Below are 17179 nucleotides of genomic sequence, written 5' to 3'. Positions count from 1 at the left end.
ACTCCATAAAATATGCAACTAAAATTTTGAATTTTAGACAATATGAAATAGATTGGAGGATAACTATACGGTTTCAAATATATTTTTATATTAAAAGAACCTTGCAAAAGAGAAAAAACCGATAAAATTTGGGAAAAATATAAAAAGTATATATATATATATATATATAATATTTTGAAAGAGCACTTGAATGGAAAATAATAAAAAAGTTATACGAACATTGGCAACACACATAGTTATCAACTAGCAGTATCATACAAATTTGGGGAAATATAAAAATAGCACTTGCTATATATATATTGAAAGAGCACTTGAACGTAAGATAATAAAATTGGGAATTACCATTTTTGTCGGTAAGTTATTTTTATTTTATTGGAAAAGTATTCATGCCACATAATTAAATAAGGTGGGAAGTTCGTTCTTCTATAGGAAAAAAAAGTGAAAAATTCACTATTGATTAAGAGGAAAAACAAAGTTAAAAAGAAAAAAGGAAAAGGAAAAATCAATGCGTCGCCCGGACTCGAACCGGAGACCTTCAGTGTGTTAGACTGACGTGATAACCAACTACACCACGACACCAGATGTTGAATCGGATCTCTAATAATTAATATGATCATATAATGAGAAAGTCGGATACTTTTCGTAACCCACCTTGCAAAACTACTTCTTATCTTCATCTTCAGTGGGAAAATCGTTTATCAGAGCGGAGCAGAAATGTTCGATTCCCCGTCCCTTCAATGCCGTTTCGTCACGATTTGGCCGTCAGTGCAACACTGTTGCCATTACAATTCTCCCAATTCGACAAAATTCCGGCCACCCCATTTCAGTTTCTCTCTTGTCCATGGCTCTGGACCAATGGGGTTTCCTGTTTTCGCCATGAAGAGGTCTGGGAAAGGCGGCATGTCCCTCACTGAGCAGAGTAATTCCGACATTGAGTTCGATGATTTTTTCGATGAGGATGAGGATGATTTCCAGGACGAGGATGAAGATGAGATTCTTTTGCCGTTGAAGAATACGAGAGAGTGGCATGGGGCGAGGCCTCGTGGGTTTGGAGAAGGGAAGGCGTATGATACTTCGATTGAAGACAAATTGCTACAAGAAATGGAGCAGAGTAGGGAAGCTCAGGCTGCAAATATCAATAAGCTCAATAATCAGTCTACTTCTGAGCCCAAGTCTAGTAGAAATGCCGTAGAGAAAGCAGGTCAGTCTCAATCTCTCTCAATTTTGTAACTCTTTATTCTCTAATTCTACAACCTGCTGCGGGATTGAAATGTTTATTATTGTTTACCTCGTAGTTTATTTTTTGGTAACTTAATTTTTGTGAGTACACATTTGCCCAGATAGATTAAAAGTGGAAATATCACACCATTGTGGAGATATGTGAAATCAATGGTCTCATACCTATGGTTTGAAGTTGTGATATTTTCGGATTCCAAATAAAATTAAGAGTCTTGTTGATGAATCTCTAGTTCGGACAAAAAGTGCTTGAGATGTAGCAAGCTTTATCTAATCAAGTGGATTTGGTAGGACTATATCTTTGTTTGAGAGGAGGAGATTCTACAATGTGATTCAAGGTAGTATTTTATCTGGCTTTGCTCTAGGCCTTGATTAGAGCAAACTTTCGTTGGTGGTTAGGGAGTGGAATGGATAAGGGGAGAATTTTTAGGTGCAAACAAAGTTCCTAGGGAAGGGAGAGATTCATAGTATATATGTAAGGACAATCATCTCTATTAGTTTGAGACCTCTTGAGTTGTTCCAAAATCAAATCTGAGAGAGTTTATGTCTAAAATAGACAATATCATATCATTGTGGAGATGTGTCGAGGGTTTATTGTCTTTATGTAAGAGAATGGTGCCAGAACTTAACTTGGGACTTGGGAGAGTTGATAAAATTTTGTGACGTTGGTGAACTTCATAGTCACCAAGGAAGAAGCATACGATTGTCCCAATCTAATCAAAATCTTGAGACATCACGTGTGCCCACTGATGGGCAGCAGGGTATTCTTGGTGTAGTAGTTGGATGATAAAGGCCATGTGGAATGGTACTCTGCCCTTTATAACTCGAAGTTTCCCTAGCTAGCTAAAATGTTTATGGGCTATGACACTTGTTCATTGAGATACAATTTGCCCCCAAAAAGTTGTTTTGCTCTACTGGTGAATGTGCAGAATCCCTCGAAAGTGCGTCCAATGCTGTTATTGTACAAGTAAATAAGCCAATTTTCTTGCTTCATATGTGCCCCAACGCCTATCCTTGATTTCTTGCACTCTGTCATCAATGGTTTATGAAAGTTAGTCTATGCTAAAATTGAGGTTCAATCATGGCCGGTTTGGTGTTGTAATGTCAAATCAGCTTCCTTTTTCCAGCCAAATCGATTTATTTTGAATTGCGGTTCTACTTTACCTAGTTAAACAAGGAACCTTTATAGTTCTTTGAAATCTTGAGGTTGACCAATTCAAAACATAGCTTAGAAGGGTTTTCTTGCACCTCTTGTTGAAACATTGGGAAAAATCTCCCATACCGCAAGAATGAGCAGAAAAATAATAGAGAAATTAAAAGAAAGCAATAAAACTGGAAACACAAGATTTAACGTGAAAAAACTCCAAACTGGAAAGAAACCACATGCCAGAAAAATCTCTCATCGACCCTAATTACAAAAGCATTTTCTCAAACCTAATTACAAAAGCGTTTTCTCAACACATTATACAACTCATAAGGTCGTTTTATAGTGCTTGGAGCCCCATGACTTGCTTGAACTTTTTAGATGTAGGACAGCTACGCTAATGTTTTGCCAAAACCTAAAGATGATTTGGTCTGGGCTGGGTACTCAAATGTTGTTGTTGGCTGTGCAAGAAACACATTTCTTCACATTAGCATAAAAGTTATGCACTAATAAGTCTTCTAACCCCAAGCATAGATGGTCCATGTGCTACTCCAAATTTTTTATGGAGATCAAGTTATATCATCAAAGAACTATAAATCTAAGAATTAGCAATGTAAAATCTGCTGGAAGTCTCTAATTTCAATAAGAATCATGTTTTGTGTAACACTAATCTCATTAATGCACAAAATTGACCATTGTAATTCTACCAAAACCCACAAATTAAAAAAAGATAAAAACAATTACAGTGTTATTATTATTAAATTTTTTGAAATCCTATTAATTGTACACCAGACGTCTTATGATTTTCTGGGGACACATGAGTGATGAAAATATTTTTATTGGCAATTCCACTAAAGAAAACCTACAAAGAGATAAGAATTATAACACTTTTTCAAGTTTAAGGTAATGATGACAATACTTTTTTAAGTTGAGAATATAGATTGCAACAATTGTCCAAGTTTGAGGTGCAATTCTATTGAATTGGAAGTCTAGGATAAATTGATATATATTGCAAAGTTCGTTGTGTAGAAGTTGATTTTTCCCATAAATAGAAATACCACAAATCACAGAATTACACTCTATTTATAACCCTGCAATAATAATGAAAAAGAGAATTTCTTCTGATCACGTCCTGTCTGAATTTTAGCCACACTGATGTATGAAATCCACTCTAGACTTGTAAAAGGCTTAATTATTAATGAACGTTAGTCATTCTAATTCTTCTACTTGTTTATTCTTTCTAATTTGATCTAACTTGAGTATCATGCATTTCTTCATCTCCAGAGATTGTTAGTACTGGAGTTCGTGTACGCATTGTCAACCTTCCTAAAAAAAAGAACATTCACAGAGACCTGATCGTGGCTTTTAAATGGTTTCCTGGAATAATCAATATAACTCCTGCAGTCATTGGAAACAAAAAGACTAGGGATCCAATCTGCAAGGGTTTTGCATTTGTTGATTGCAAGTCTGAAGGAGATGCCTTAAGGTATGTTTATGGACGAGAAGAAATTATAGAACCAATAGAAATTTAGTTCTAATCTTTTTCATAAGCGTTAGCTTCGAAATACCAGACTTATTTAGTAAAAAAAAAAAAAGGTAGCACAGCAGCAATAAAATTGGTGAAGTACATTTTAATTCAAAACTCTTGAATGGTTTTTGTCTGATTATTCTTTCACTGTCATTTTTTGGTATTAGAAACATTTCATTGATAATGAGAAAACCCAACACCAAAATGTGATCATAGTAAAAGTCTCCAATTGGAGATTAAATAAGATAAGCTGAAGTGAGGAAATGGGTGCTTAGTTTTACGCTAAAAAAAGAAGAAAAAAGGAAGAAAAGCAGTAGAAACTAAAAAGAACTAAATCCATAAAACGATCAAAAGAGGAAAACGAGCCTTTGAAAAGATGGCTATTACACTCGCCCCAAAGATTCCAGAAGAAAGTCTGGAAAAGAGCCTACCAAATCGCCTTCTTTGTACCACCAAAAGGATGAATGACCAGTAATGATGCAAGAATATCAAAAATATTCTTGGAGCATGGAAATGACCACCCAGCTTCAAAAATAATTTGCTTGAAAAGAGATGCAACGAAACAATGCATAAAAGGATGAGCTGGTGTCTCAGCATTTTGCTGACACGTGGCACCAATAAGGATAAAGGTGCATGAAAGGCATTCTTCTTTCACTATTGAGGGGGTTTTTATATTTTCTTGAAGAAAAGTAGGGGAAAGACATTAAGTCAGTCGATGTTTAGTAGATTTCCTTCATAGGCAAATTGCTAGTAAGACTGAGGTTTCAATCCAATGGTAACTAACTTATAAAGACACCTTTAATAACCTATGGGAAGCCATCTCTCTTTGCCTTCCAGAGTTTTGTTCTGTCCTCACCTTTTAAGTAAGAATGGCGGTAGAGTCTGGATTCTGGTAAAGATCTTTTTGGCTTTGTTTTGGACCTCTCTCTTTACAGTTCTACTTCTTTGATGTCTGCCTCTATCTAAAATTTTTACATCTTTTCTTGTCTCTTGTTCAGAAGTTGGAACAAACTCCTTTGGATTTCAGTTCCGTAGGGCTCTCCTTGATTGAAAGATTAAAGAGTCAGTTTCTTTGTCTTTCGTTCAACCATTGGTTCTTTCACCTAGGTACATAGACCTACGTTTGTGTGCCTCTCTCTATACTTTGTTATTTTAGCTTCTTCATGGAAGTTAGTTTCCATTATTGAAATAAAAATGTGTTAGCTATTTACATCTGTGCATTCTGAGATCATCAAGTGTTAGCCATATAAATTTGTACATTTTGAGACCATCAGATCTTTTCATTTCTTGGCATCATCTTTATGAATGGTTTCTAGGTCTCATCTAAAACATGGCAACATTTCATGCATGCATAAGCCTTGATAAATTGGTAAAAGAGTGACATTCATTTTCTTCAGTCTTTTGCAGGCATTTTCTGGACGATATCTTACGTTTGGAAGGGTTCAAAAGCAAATAAAATGTGAAATAATGAACCGAAAAACTTTGAGTTCAACTCGCAAAAGTTCAGTGGGTAGTACGAATCATTCTCAATTAAATATTCTTGAGGAGGAAGCAGAACGGTTTGTTGACATAGACGTGGATTTAGCCGGTGAATTCATGAGAACAAGGATCGAGGATATTGAAGACAGTCTGCCATATGTCAGTGAATTACATTCGGATGGTGAAGATGACAATGGTGTAGAATCAAGAACAGAGTCCAAAATTCAGTCACCATCCCAAGAGGAAGTAAATAAAATTCATGAACGGGAAGAAATTCTTGCTCAAGAAAGAGAGGAAGTTGATAGGGAAATTTCACCCATCAAAGGGAAAACTAAGGTTTCAAAGAAGAAGCAACCTAAGGAAAAAGGAGAGAAGAAATCATTGAAAGAAATTCCAGGATCTGCCAAAAGGTCTTTGCTGCTTCAAGTGATTATTTAGAACATGGTTTTACATTCTACGCTTTGAAAAAGCTAACAAAATCTGCTTTTTATGTTAATGAATAATGCAGGTTAAGGATAAAGGAGAAGGCTGTCTTAACTGACGTGTACTCAAGATATGGAAATAAATCAGCTTTGGTTTCAAAAGAAGGGAACTAAAGGGAGTGGATAATCTCTGAAATTAAGAACGTAAGAACTTGAACCCAAAAAACTCAGATGAAATGTGATTGAAATGCATACACTTCATTTTCTGGGTGGTGATTATACAAATCAAATTTGTTCAGTTAGAGGGCCCTTTTATGGATTTTGTGATACATAATTCTTGGCCCTTCTATCAAGGGTATTGCCATTTCAAGTCAAATTCCTGCCAAAAAAAATAAATGAGAATTATGTTGTTGAAATAGTTGGAATCAGCTATACTATAGAAAGTAATTTGGAGTTGATAACAGTAGAGAGTTTTTTCAAGTTCATGGTTGTGTTGGGATAATGGGTGCCTTTGGTACATATTTTTAGCATTTTTGCCTCTTACAAAATTAAGGTGTTATTGTTCTATAACATATTGCAGATTAGTATGTTAGACATTACAAATCTTTTATTACTCTCAAAATGGGGAAAAAAAAGAAGAGAGAGTATAACTATCAAATATGGTATTCTCACGGACATCTTGACTAATCTTACGAGACAATCTGTCTGATTTTACAATATTTGGGTGTCAAGGAAACCCATAGGATATTGAATCCTAGGTAGGTGATCATCATGGATTGAACCCTGATCCTTTAGACCTTTGGCATTTTTTTCTATGTTCTCACTACCATTAGGCCAATCCATGATGGTTTACATTAAATGATTGTTCATCCTCTTGCATATCTTAAATTTTTTTTTATGAAAATAAGAATGTAATCTAACAAAAATTCAAGAGAGAGAGAGATAATTGAAACTCAAAATAAAACAATATATAAACAAAAGAACAAAAAGAAATTAAGAAAATCACATAACTCAAATTCAAAATTTATCCATTTGCATTCTTTTGTATTAAGCTCTTTTTACTTTTAATAAGATTAAGTTCTGTTTCCAATTAAATGTTTTTTTTTTTCCAATTTCTTTCGACAAACCCTTTTGAAATTTTAGTCCAGTTTCAAGAAACTAAAGTTGAGTTATAAACTTCATCCTATGATTTTTTTTTTTTAAAAAATTCTCTTATAATTTAAAAGTTTGAATTTATGCCTATAGTTAAAACATGTTACCATGCGAATCATCTCTAGTGATTTATCAAACTATAGAGCTTTTAGAATCATATTTAAATTCTAACCTTTTTTCCAAACCAAATTTGTAATTTAACAAAAAAAAAAAAAAAAAAAAAAAAAAAAAAATTCAAAACACTATATCCAAAAAAATAAATAAAAAAGATAAACCAAGAAAAAGAAAAAAAAGTTATTATTATTAATCCAACGAGGGTTGCTAACTTTTATTTATATAAATCATGTAAAAAAGGGAAATTACACCGACATTAAAACTTTCTTGGCATAGGAAACGAAAAAAAAAACCAACACAACTTCTGTGTCAATTTCTTAAACACAAAGGAGGTGAAGATCAAACCCTAAATTAAAGCTCGAGTGATAAATCAAGTTCATGGCTTTCTTCCACATGGTCCATCTTCAACACCGGTAGCTGGAACAATTCAAACACGGTATTGAAATTGTTCCATCTTCTTCAAATCTTCTCATTGATTCAGTTGCATTATTTATGGCGGATGACAATCAAAACCCACTGTTGTGAGCTTAAATTCCTCCATCTTTAGCCCTTTCAAATGCCAATAATTTTGAAATGTTATTATTATTACTATTCACCACCATTCGCCTGGAAGCCCAAACACTATCTACTCCGCTATGAAACTGTAGCACGGGAGACTTGAGCCACCAATACGATGGTTTATGAATCATTGAATCCATTCATATACCAAGCGACGATCCGTAGATTGAATGAGGCAAGAGGGCAGACTATGGACTATAGTACGATGATAAGTACGGTGGCCTGACCACTCTCGAGTTCCATTCCTTGGCGCCGCTTGGCCATGGCTCTTTTCTTGTTTGTGTGCATTTTGTTTGCCTCCTAGGGCTTGGGAGGTGGAAAGTTCCCTCTTGCAAAATTTGCATGAAAAAACCCTAGATTTTGAATTTGAAGATAATTCATTATTTGTATGACCTTGAAAAGAAGAAGAATCCACCATCACCGCCCCCCCGGCCGCCGGTACTATCCTCTTGGAGTTCAATATCTCCGGCGTGCCGTTGCTGGAATTCTCAATATTATATTGTTAGAAAGCTTGAGATCCAACAACAACAGTGAGTTCGAACTCCTGTGACTGCCGATCACCAGCGTTGATTTCAGTGGCGACAACCATCTCCATCTTCATCGTCATCGGTCCGCTATCGGATGTGGCGGAGATACTAGAAGCTTCAGAAGTGCAATTTTGATGATCTCTTCCAATTTCAGCCATAGCCAACCAAAAAATAAAATAAAAAGCTTCAAACAAAAGTTTTTTTCGTCTTCTTCTTTGTTTCTCTCAAACTTGTGAAAGAAAATTGAAATAGAGAGTCAGAAAGCTGAAAGAGGAGAGAAAAATTGCAGAGGCAGGCATTGATATGGCCGAGGAAGGTAACTTTCTTCTTCCTTTTCTTTTCAATATATTGATTTGCTTTCTTTAGCTTTTCCAATGCTTATTGTACAGAATGAATGAATGGTATTTATACATCAAAAGATTATATAAAATGACAAATGGGATGAATCTATTATCAAAATTTTTTTTCCTTTTGGTGTGCAGGGCAGGCGACCGTTGTACCAGAATTGGTTGGGGAGAGAGAGATGCCATGGTGGCTGCAGCGTCAGCTCCACGTTGGCTGGCTTCACTTGCTGTTGGAGCCATTGTGTCATCCTTGTCATCCCCTCAAGCGAGAGGTTAACTATGTTAGGCCGAGCTTGCTGCAAAGATATGAAAAGGTTTGAATTGGAAGTGCTTTGGAGAGGCAGTCAGCAAGCTGCTCTGTGGATGGAACATACCGCACACAGAGTTGGTCACTTAGGACAAGATCTCGAATGAAATGCACATCAATTTCGATGTGCTTAGCTGAGCATGGAAGACAGAATTGACGGCCAATGCACCTGCTCCCATATTATCGCACCAAAGAATAGGAATGCCGGTTGGGGAGAAGCCAATTTCAATGAGAAGGTTGCGCACCCATATGATCTCAGTAGCAGCATGAGCAAGGGCTCTGTACTCGGATTCTGTGCTTGAGCGTGCCACAATTGCTTGTTTCTTAGAGGACCCTGAGATGAGGGTGGAGCCAAGGTAAAGGCAGTATGCTGCAGTAGACTTTCGATCATCAAGGCTTCAGCCCAATCAGCATCAGAATAAGCTGAGATGGTAAGGTGCGGATCAGAATTGATGGTTAGACCAAGCTGAGTTGTTCCAGCTAGGTAGTGAAGAACTTGTTTGACAGCTGACCAATGCACATCAGTGGGAGCTTGGAGAAATTGGCTTAACTTATTGACAATGAAGGCTATGTTTGGTCGGGTATTGGTGAGGTACTGAAAAGCACCAACTGTGCTTTGATAGAGAAAAGGGCCAGGAAGGGGTTTGCCTGTATTGAGTGACAACAGAGTGCCAGGGGCAGCAGGGGTTAGATAAGGCTTCACGTGTTGAAGGTTTAGCTTGGCTAACAGATCAGTGATGTACTGAGTTTGATGGAGGTGAAGGCCAAATGGCGTATAGTGTATTTGAATACCAAGGAATTTACTGAGTATGCCTAGGTCTTTAAGGGAGAATTGTTTATTGAAGGTTGATACAAGATAATCAATGTGAGCTGGATCACTACCTGTAAGAATCAGATCATCCACATAGACAAGGAGCATGGTAATTGTGGATGAGGTGTGCATATAGTATAGAGAGGTGTCAAGTGAACTTACTTTGAAGCCGGTTTGACCGAGGAAACCTTTGAGTTCATCATTCCAAGCTCGAGGAGCTTGTTTAAGGCCATAGATAGATCGATTGAGCTTGCAAACATAGTGAGGGTGAGTTGTACTTTCAAAACCAGAAGGTTGAGACATGTAGACTGTCTCCTTTAGTGTGCCATTGAGGAAAACATTGTTAAAGTCTATTTGACGAAGTGGCCAACGATTTGATACTGCCCGTGTAAGGATAATTCTAATAGTAGAGGCCTCGACAACAGGGTTGAAAGTGTCGAAGTAATCAAATCCAGGGTGTTGGTGAAAGCCTTTGGCAACAAGGCGTGCTTTGTACCGCTGAATAGACCCTTGTGCATCACGTTTTAAGCGGTAAACCCATTTTCATCCAACAACAGTGGTAGCAGATGTATGTGGGACTAATGTCCAAGTGTTTGTGCGCTGCAGAGCTGCAAGTTCTTCAACCATCGCTGCTCTCCATTGTGGAACTGACAAGGCTTGAGAGACAGTGTATGGTTCAGTTTGAGTAGGTTCAGTGACAAGCTCGGCAGTCCAGGCCTTTGGCTTGAAGACACCAGCCTTCCCTCTAGTGATCATAGGGTGATTGCCTATTAAGGGCTGGGTAGGAGGTGGTAAGTATTGTAATGGGGACGATGGGGAAGGATTTGTTAGAGGTGGGTCTGTAGGAGGATTAGGAGAATGATGTAAGGCCCGAGGTGATAATATTGGGGGAGAGCTTGCAGGAGGTAAGCAAGGACTGAAGTATGGGGTGGTTGGAGTCAACAAGGGATCAGGGCAGTTATGTGGGGTCTGAGATGGACAAAGAGAGTTGGTGACAGGTGAATGACAGGAGGAGGGCAAATTTATAGATGGTTGAGGGAACCAAGTAGTGATTTGGGGGAGCTGGGGTGGAAGAGCTTGAGGACTGGACATTTGCAAAGCCAGTTTGAAAGGGAAAATCTTCTTCATTGAATATCACATGGCTGAAAGAGGATCGTTTTTAGCTTGTCAAAAGCTAAAGAGCCCTGATACCGAGTCTGAAAGAGGAGAGAAAAATTGAGGCAGGCACTGATATGGTTGAGGATGGTAACTTTCTTCTTCCTTTTCTTTTCAATATATTGATTTGCTTTCTTTAGCTTTTTCAATGCTTATTGTACAGAATGAATGAATGGTATTTATACATCAAAAGATTATATAAAACAACAAATGGGAGAAATTTATTACCAACAATTTTTGTCCTTTTGGTGTGCAGGTGAAGGGGCAGGCGACTGTTGTACCAGAATTGGTTGGGAGAGAGAGACGCCATGGTGGCTGCAATGTCAGCTCCACGTTGGCTGGCTTCACATGCTGTTGGAGCCACTATGTCATCTTTGTCATAGAGGAATTGAGTTTTATATTTCTGGTTGAAATTAATGCAATGAGATTTGCAATTAAGAAAAGAAATCTCGAATCGAAGTTATTACCATGCAAATTATAAAAGAAGGTATGTTTTTTAAACTATCATTTATTTATTTTTTTTGTTCTCCAAAAGCCATGTAGTTGACATGAATTATTATTATTTGAAACTTTCAAACTCTTTTTTTTGAGATTTTCAAAAGTAGAAAAATAAGGAAAGCTATTTACATAAATAAAATATAATCTTCTTTGATAGACATTGATAGAAGTCTATCGTTGATACAAGTCTACCAATATCTATCAGTTTTTTTTTTTATATTACTGTAAATAATTTGACATTTTTTTCTACTTATCAAAATTTTCCTAATAATAATTCAAAATTAAGATAAACATGGTAGGATCTGCGACTAAAGAAAAAGATTCATGAGTTTGATCTGAAAAAGGCATAAGATAAAAAACCATCTCATCTCATTGATTAAACTTTCCTAAAATGATCATGGGAGATTTTTATTTATATTTATTTTTTAGTTTGAAAGTTCTGTATTTATGTTCCTTTATTAAATATTATTAGGTTAAAAATTACTTTTAATCCCTAAACTTTCATAAAAGTATTGGTTTGGTCCCTAAATTTTCTACTTGTGTATGTTTACTACTTAGACCAGTATGGTGAGTAGGTTAATGTGAGAACTAATGTTTAATTGTAGGGAAGAGGGCGAAGAGTTAGAAGAAATGTCTAAGTTTGGAAGCTTGACTCTCGGGTGAAGCTAGAAATTGGCTAAGTATTGCTAGTGTGTAGCTATGAGTTGCCTTTGTACTAGGCATTGGAGGTGAGCCATGGGCGTTGGCCTTACTTACTTGTTGAGGTTAGTTGGGCTCTTAAGGAAGCTAAGTGCGGCCGAGTGAGGAGAAGCTATGTGTTGGGATGTGCACGCCAAGAGGAGCCATGTTGAGCGCAAGCAACCCTATGCGTGGACAAAGCATGCGGTAACCAAGTCTTGGGAGGTTAGTATGCGTGCGACAGGAGGATGTTAAACGTTGCCAAAGAGAGTGTGCACGGTTGATGGGGTTGTGGCATTGGCTCGGGACTAGGCGTTCAGCCTAGCACACGCACGTGAGGAGAAGCGATGGCAAGGCTGTGCGTTGTGGTGTAGCGTGGACAAGGCCTTAGAGATTAGCATGCAATGGGGGTTGCGACAAGACAATCCTCGAGCGTTAAAGCAAGCAGTGGCTTGGGCGATGGTTGGGTGTGCGATGACCAAGCTTGGCATGTGATGAGTAGAACTTGCGTAGATCAGGCTTTGCAAAGCTGAATGGGCTAGAGTTGTGATGATGATTGAAGCCAAGAGGAGGCCAAGGCACAAAGCATATACGTTGGAGTAGGTTTGCGTGAGAACTATGGTGTGTGTTGAACCTAGTTGAAGGCATGCGTTGATAGTAGATGAAGTAGTCAGTCTTAAACCACTGATTAGGGGCACCAACTGTCCTAATCTCCTAAACTAAACCCACTTAAGGTGGAGGTGTCATGATAAGCATTTATGATAAACGGTGGGGGGTAGTATAAAAGGGAGGATGGACTTCAAAAGGTCAATTTGAACAATTCCTCAGTGCAAATTGAGAGTTCTTGTTGTCGTTGGAAAGCTCTATGAGTCTAGTTTCAGAAAAAGTGTTTTCGGATGAAGATCTCATTAGAATAAGGCTAGAGAAGGACGAAAATGACAAGAGGTTCAGTTCGCAGGTGAATCTGGGCCATCGATGAATAATTGAGACTCCAGGTCAAACAACAAGAAGTTTTAAGCTGAAATTTTAAGGTAAGCTTCCTAAAACAATTTTAAACAAGTTTTTAGAAGGAAATTTCTTGAGATGAGCTTTAGAATTTGAGTTACTAATGAAGTAAGTCGAATATGGAATTCTATGAACAAGAAGGTAGCTGCTTGGGTTAAGCTGGCAGCTCACAGTAGGCGCACGTGCAGACGAAGTGTTGAGCACCCCTATGCCTTTAACTTGATGTTTGAGCTGAGAAGGCTTGCTTTAAAGACTAGGATGCATAGATGCTTATGTGAATGGCCATGTGCGGCTGAAGGAACACTTAGAGCAAGTGTTGGTTGCATAGTGAGAATGCGTTTGTGAGGTGTGTTGCCCGTATAGCAAGAACCTAAATCTCAAGGAAATTTCTAAGTGCTTGACCTATAGCCAGGTATGCATTTGAGTGAAGGTCTTCTTGGGAAGGGTAAACGCAAGCTTAATTAAGAGTTAGTCTCAAAAGGGAAACCATTGTTAGTAGTTAAATATATGTTGTTGTGTCCATAGGATTGACACCATTGCTAGAAGCATATCAACTTTTAAGGAGTAGCCCTAAAGTTGTGAGTGACTAAGTGTTTATTATGTTTTTAAGAATCCATGATTGTAAGAAAGATTATTCTCATGCTAACTATTTTACAAAGTAGTTTTTCCAAGCAAACTATGAGTTTATGTTTTCCAAACGCATTCCATGTACAAAAGAATGTTGTAAAACTATTTATGTGTGTTCATATGCACAAAGCATACGTTAGAGCCTTTAAAGACATGTTACTATGCGTTTAGGTATACATGCTTTAAAGAGTAAGTCTTAATATGACTAATGTTACTTCAGGCTCGATACTGAAGGACTTGGAGAAGGTATCCGAGCTATCAATACCTAAGGTATGATGGTACTTAGTTATAACCACGTGCACGTAGGTAATTAGACGTTGAGAGATTGAGCAAAAGGGTTCTCTCTAGACTAAGGCTCGACGTTCGGATTTAACCATAGCAGGGTTACTCTCAACTAAGGATCAGTTTAATGTTTTATGATGACAACTTTACATGTTTAGTGCTTAGAAGATTTACATTTCAGTACAAGGTTACTGTAAAGACTTATGTTTCAGTATGATCTCTTTATTGAGACTTAAGCATGAGAACCTGTTTTCTTTCTTAAGTCACTCACTGGTCTAGTAACTCACCCAATTTTTAAAATTTTTTCTTTCCTCAGGTAGCGATTAAATCCCCGAAGATAGCTCTGCATCTGCTTTGCCACATAAAGTCATGAGTTCTAGTAATCTGTCAGCTAGGTGGTTACTGTAAATAGTTGTATACATGTTGTTGCATATAGGGACTGAGTTTGGGGGTTGGGACTTATGAGACTTGTGTTGTAAATTCTATAAATGTTTTGTATTTAATGATTAATGTTTGTTTGGCCATAGTGGCAGACCACTGTGTATGAGATTGCATGTTGTTATCAGATTACTTAAATAGGTTTAGTAGGCAGTAAGTGTCATAAAAGGTTGATAACTGCTGCAGTCATTGCTTGGGCTAAGAGAGTAGTCTAAAAGGGGGTATGATATATTATTTTTAAAATTTTCTTCAAAAATCATATTATACCATGTGTTAATAAATGATTTTATTTTTAGTTTTTGGGAATTAATTAAAAAAAATATTAGAGAGATCTTAAATAAGAATGGAGGATTTGAATGATATCACAAACATTATTATCATAATTAAACCTTACCATGCACAAAAATTTGAACCATTTTTTGAACTTTCAAATTGAAAGAGGGAAGTTAAGGAAAAAAAAAAAAAACTAAAATCTTTTCATAATTATTATCATCATCATAACTAGATTGCGTTCCATTAAAATTTTCTGTGCCTTTCATACACACACATATATTAGTAGTCACTATTTTCGAATAGAAGAAAGTTGATCAAAATATTTACAAATATAACAAAATTTTATTGTCTATCTGCGTTAGAAAGTGATAGACTACTATCTGTGTCTATGATGACATAGATAGACATAGATAGTAGTCTATCGTTGTCTATGTAGTTTATCACAGATAGACTGTGATATTTTGCTATTATTTGTAAATATTTGTATTAATTTTTATCATTTAAAATAATCTCTCTTTCCAAATATTTGATGGTAATTAATGCTTCTAGTTTGAGTGGATCATATATATGAAATAAAATGCATAAGATATTGTTACAATAAAATATGAAGGCAAAAATGACCTCCACGTTATAAAGTTCAGATTAAGAGATCAAATTGAAGATGAACTATATACTAAAATGACTTAAATTTAGTTCTCAAAATCACATAACTTCATCAAGATTACAATAATCTCGTAACAATAAATGACCAAGATGATCAATTAAATAGATTATTAGTTGACAAATTTTGAAACAAATCATGCAATTTATTTAGTTTTGATAAGGGAATAGATGATACAAATAAACATTACCATACTAAAAAATTATACGAAAATGTGTAATACACGTGGTTATCAACTAGCTAGTACCATACAAATTTGAGAAAAATATAAATAGACTATATATATATTCATTCTGAAAGAGCACTTGAATGTAAAATAATAAAATTGGGAATTGCCATTTTTGTCACAAGTTTTTAATTTTTATTGAAAAGTGTTCATGCCACATAATTAAATAAGGTGGGAAGTTCTTCTAAAGGAAAAAAAAAGTGAAAAATTCACTATTGATTAAGAGGAAAAACAAAGTTAAAAAAGAAAAAAAGAGGAAAAATTTGGAAAGAAAAATCATGGCGTCGAACCTAGACTCGGAGCCAGAGACCTTCAGTCACCAGATGTTCAATCGGATCTCTAATAATTAATATGATCATGTAATGAGAAGTCAGATACTTTTCGTAACCCACCTTGCAAAACTGCCTATCTTCATCTTCAGTGGGAAAATCATTTATCAGAGCGGAGTAGAAATGTTCGATTCCCCCTCCCTTCAATGCCGTTTTGTCACGATTTGGCCGTCAGTGCAACACTGTTGCCATTACAATTCTCCCAATTCGACAAAATTCCGACCACCCCATTTCAGTTTCTCTCTTGTCCATGGCTCTGGACCAATGGGGTTTCCTGTTTCGCCATGAAGAGGTCTGGGAAAGATGGCATTTCCGTCACTGAGCAGAGTAATTCCGACATTGAGTTCGAAGATTTTTTCGGATGAGGATGAGGATGATTTCCAGACGAGGATGAAGATGATAATTCTTTTGCCATTGAAGAATATGAGAAGTGGGATCCGACGAGGCCTCGTGGGTTGGAGGGGGAAGAGCGTATGATACTTCGATTGAAGATAAATGCTACAAGAAATACAGCAGAGCAGGGAAGCTAGGCTGCAAATATCAGTAAGCTTCGTGCAGTTTTGCCTTTCACTCCATTGAAGCCTGATTATTCAAATAGCTTCAATGGTTCCAAATTAGCTCTTAATTACTTCAAATTAACTTCAAATAACTCGTAACAACCGATTCCACCTCCAAGATATTCAATACCTACAAAATCACTATAAAACACATTAAAATAGTAATGACCTAGAATTAAGAAGAGGATAATAACAAATTTTTGGTGCTTATCATTGTTTACAAGTCCAAATAGATGTCTTTAAGGTATGCTTTTAGATGAGTAGAATTATAGAACCAAACAATTTATTCATAATTTTTTTCTAAGCATATTTTCTTATAAGAAACAAACAAAAAAGTATAACAACAAAGACAAAAGAGAACAACCTAAAGGCAACCCCAAAACACTATTGAATAAGAGCCTTTAAATTGTTAAAAATCATGGTTTAGGGATTTTTTTCTTTTGACTCTCTCTTTACAGTTCTACTTCTTTGATCTCTACCTCTATCTAAAATTTTAGCTCTTCTCGTCTCTGTTAACAAATTGAAACAAACTCCTTTTGATTTCAGTTTTGTAGGCTCTCCTTGATTGAAAGATTAAAGAGTCAGTTTCTTTGTCTTTCGTTCAGCCATTGGTTCTTTCACCTAGGTACATAGACCTACGTTGTGTGCCTATCTCTATACTTTGTTATTTTTATCTTCTCTCATGAAAGTTAGTTTCCATTATTAAAATAAAAAATGTGTTAGCTATTTACATCTGTGCATTCTGAGATCATCGATGTAGCCATATAAATTTGTATTTTCTGATACCATCAAAACTTACATGTCTTGTCATCACCTAAATAGTTTTCA

The 17179-nt window shown here is 36.4% G+C and overlaps 1 protein-coding gene, 1 long non-coding RNA gene and 1 other non-coding gene across 3 annotated transcripts; 2 read left to right on the top strand and 1 right to left on the bottom strand.

Annotated features, from left to right (window-relative positions):
- Positions 1-505: 505 nt before the first annotated feature.
- TRNAV-AAC lies at positions 506-579 on the bottom strand. The gene has a single exon. It is a non-coding gene; the product is annotated as a tRNA-Val (tRNA).
- A 95-nt stretch (positions 580-674) lies between these two features.
- Positions 675-6337, top strand: LOC120079826. The gene is made up of 4 exons (XM_039034242.1): positions 675-1201; positions 3665-3866; positions 5306-5797; positions 5896-6337. The coding sequence occupies exons 1-4, from the start codon at positions 715-717 to the stop codon at positions 5981-5983; spliced, it is 1269 nt and encodes a 422-aa protein (XP_038890170.1). The 5' UTR covers positions 675-714; the 3' UTR covers positions 5984-6337.
- A 6654-nt stretch (positions 6338-12991) lies between these two features.
- On the top strand, positions 12992-14393 carry LOC120079827. Its single transcript, XR_005482358.1, has 3 exons — positions 12992-13370; positions 13806-13855; positions 14184-14393. It is a non-coding gene; the product is annotated as an uncharacterized LOC120079827 (long non-coding RNA).
- The last annotated feature ends 2786 nt before the right edge of the window (positions 14394-17179 follow it).

The sequence above is a fragment of the Benincasa hispida genome, chromosome 6 (genome assembly GCF_009727055.1).
Source record: "Benincasa hispida cultivar B227 chromosome 6, ASM972705v1, whole genome shotgun sequence".
In the NCBI taxonomy this organism is placed as follows: domain Eukaryota; kingdom Viridiplantae; phylum Streptophyta; class Magnoliopsida; order Cucurbitales; family Cucurbitaceae; genus Benincasa; species Benincasa hispida.
Note: the sequence above shows the minus strand (reverse complement) of the source record. Positions and strands in the feature narration are given on the sequence as shown.

Bases quoted from the DNA above. Each gene is read 5' to 3' on its own strand.
- LOC120079826 (XM_039034242.1), top strand. From the start codon at position 715: ATGTTCGATTCCCCGTCCCTTCAATGCCGTTTCGTCACGATTTGGCCG. The intron at 3,867-5,305 runs GTATGTTTATGG...CATTTTCTTCAG, and splicing joins TCTGAAGGAGATGCCTTAAG to TCTTTTGCAGGCATTTTCTG. The intron at 5,798-5,895 runs GTCTTTGCTGCT...TGAATAATGCAG, and splicing joins ATTCCAGGATCTGCCAAAAG to GTTAAGGATAAAGGAGAAGG.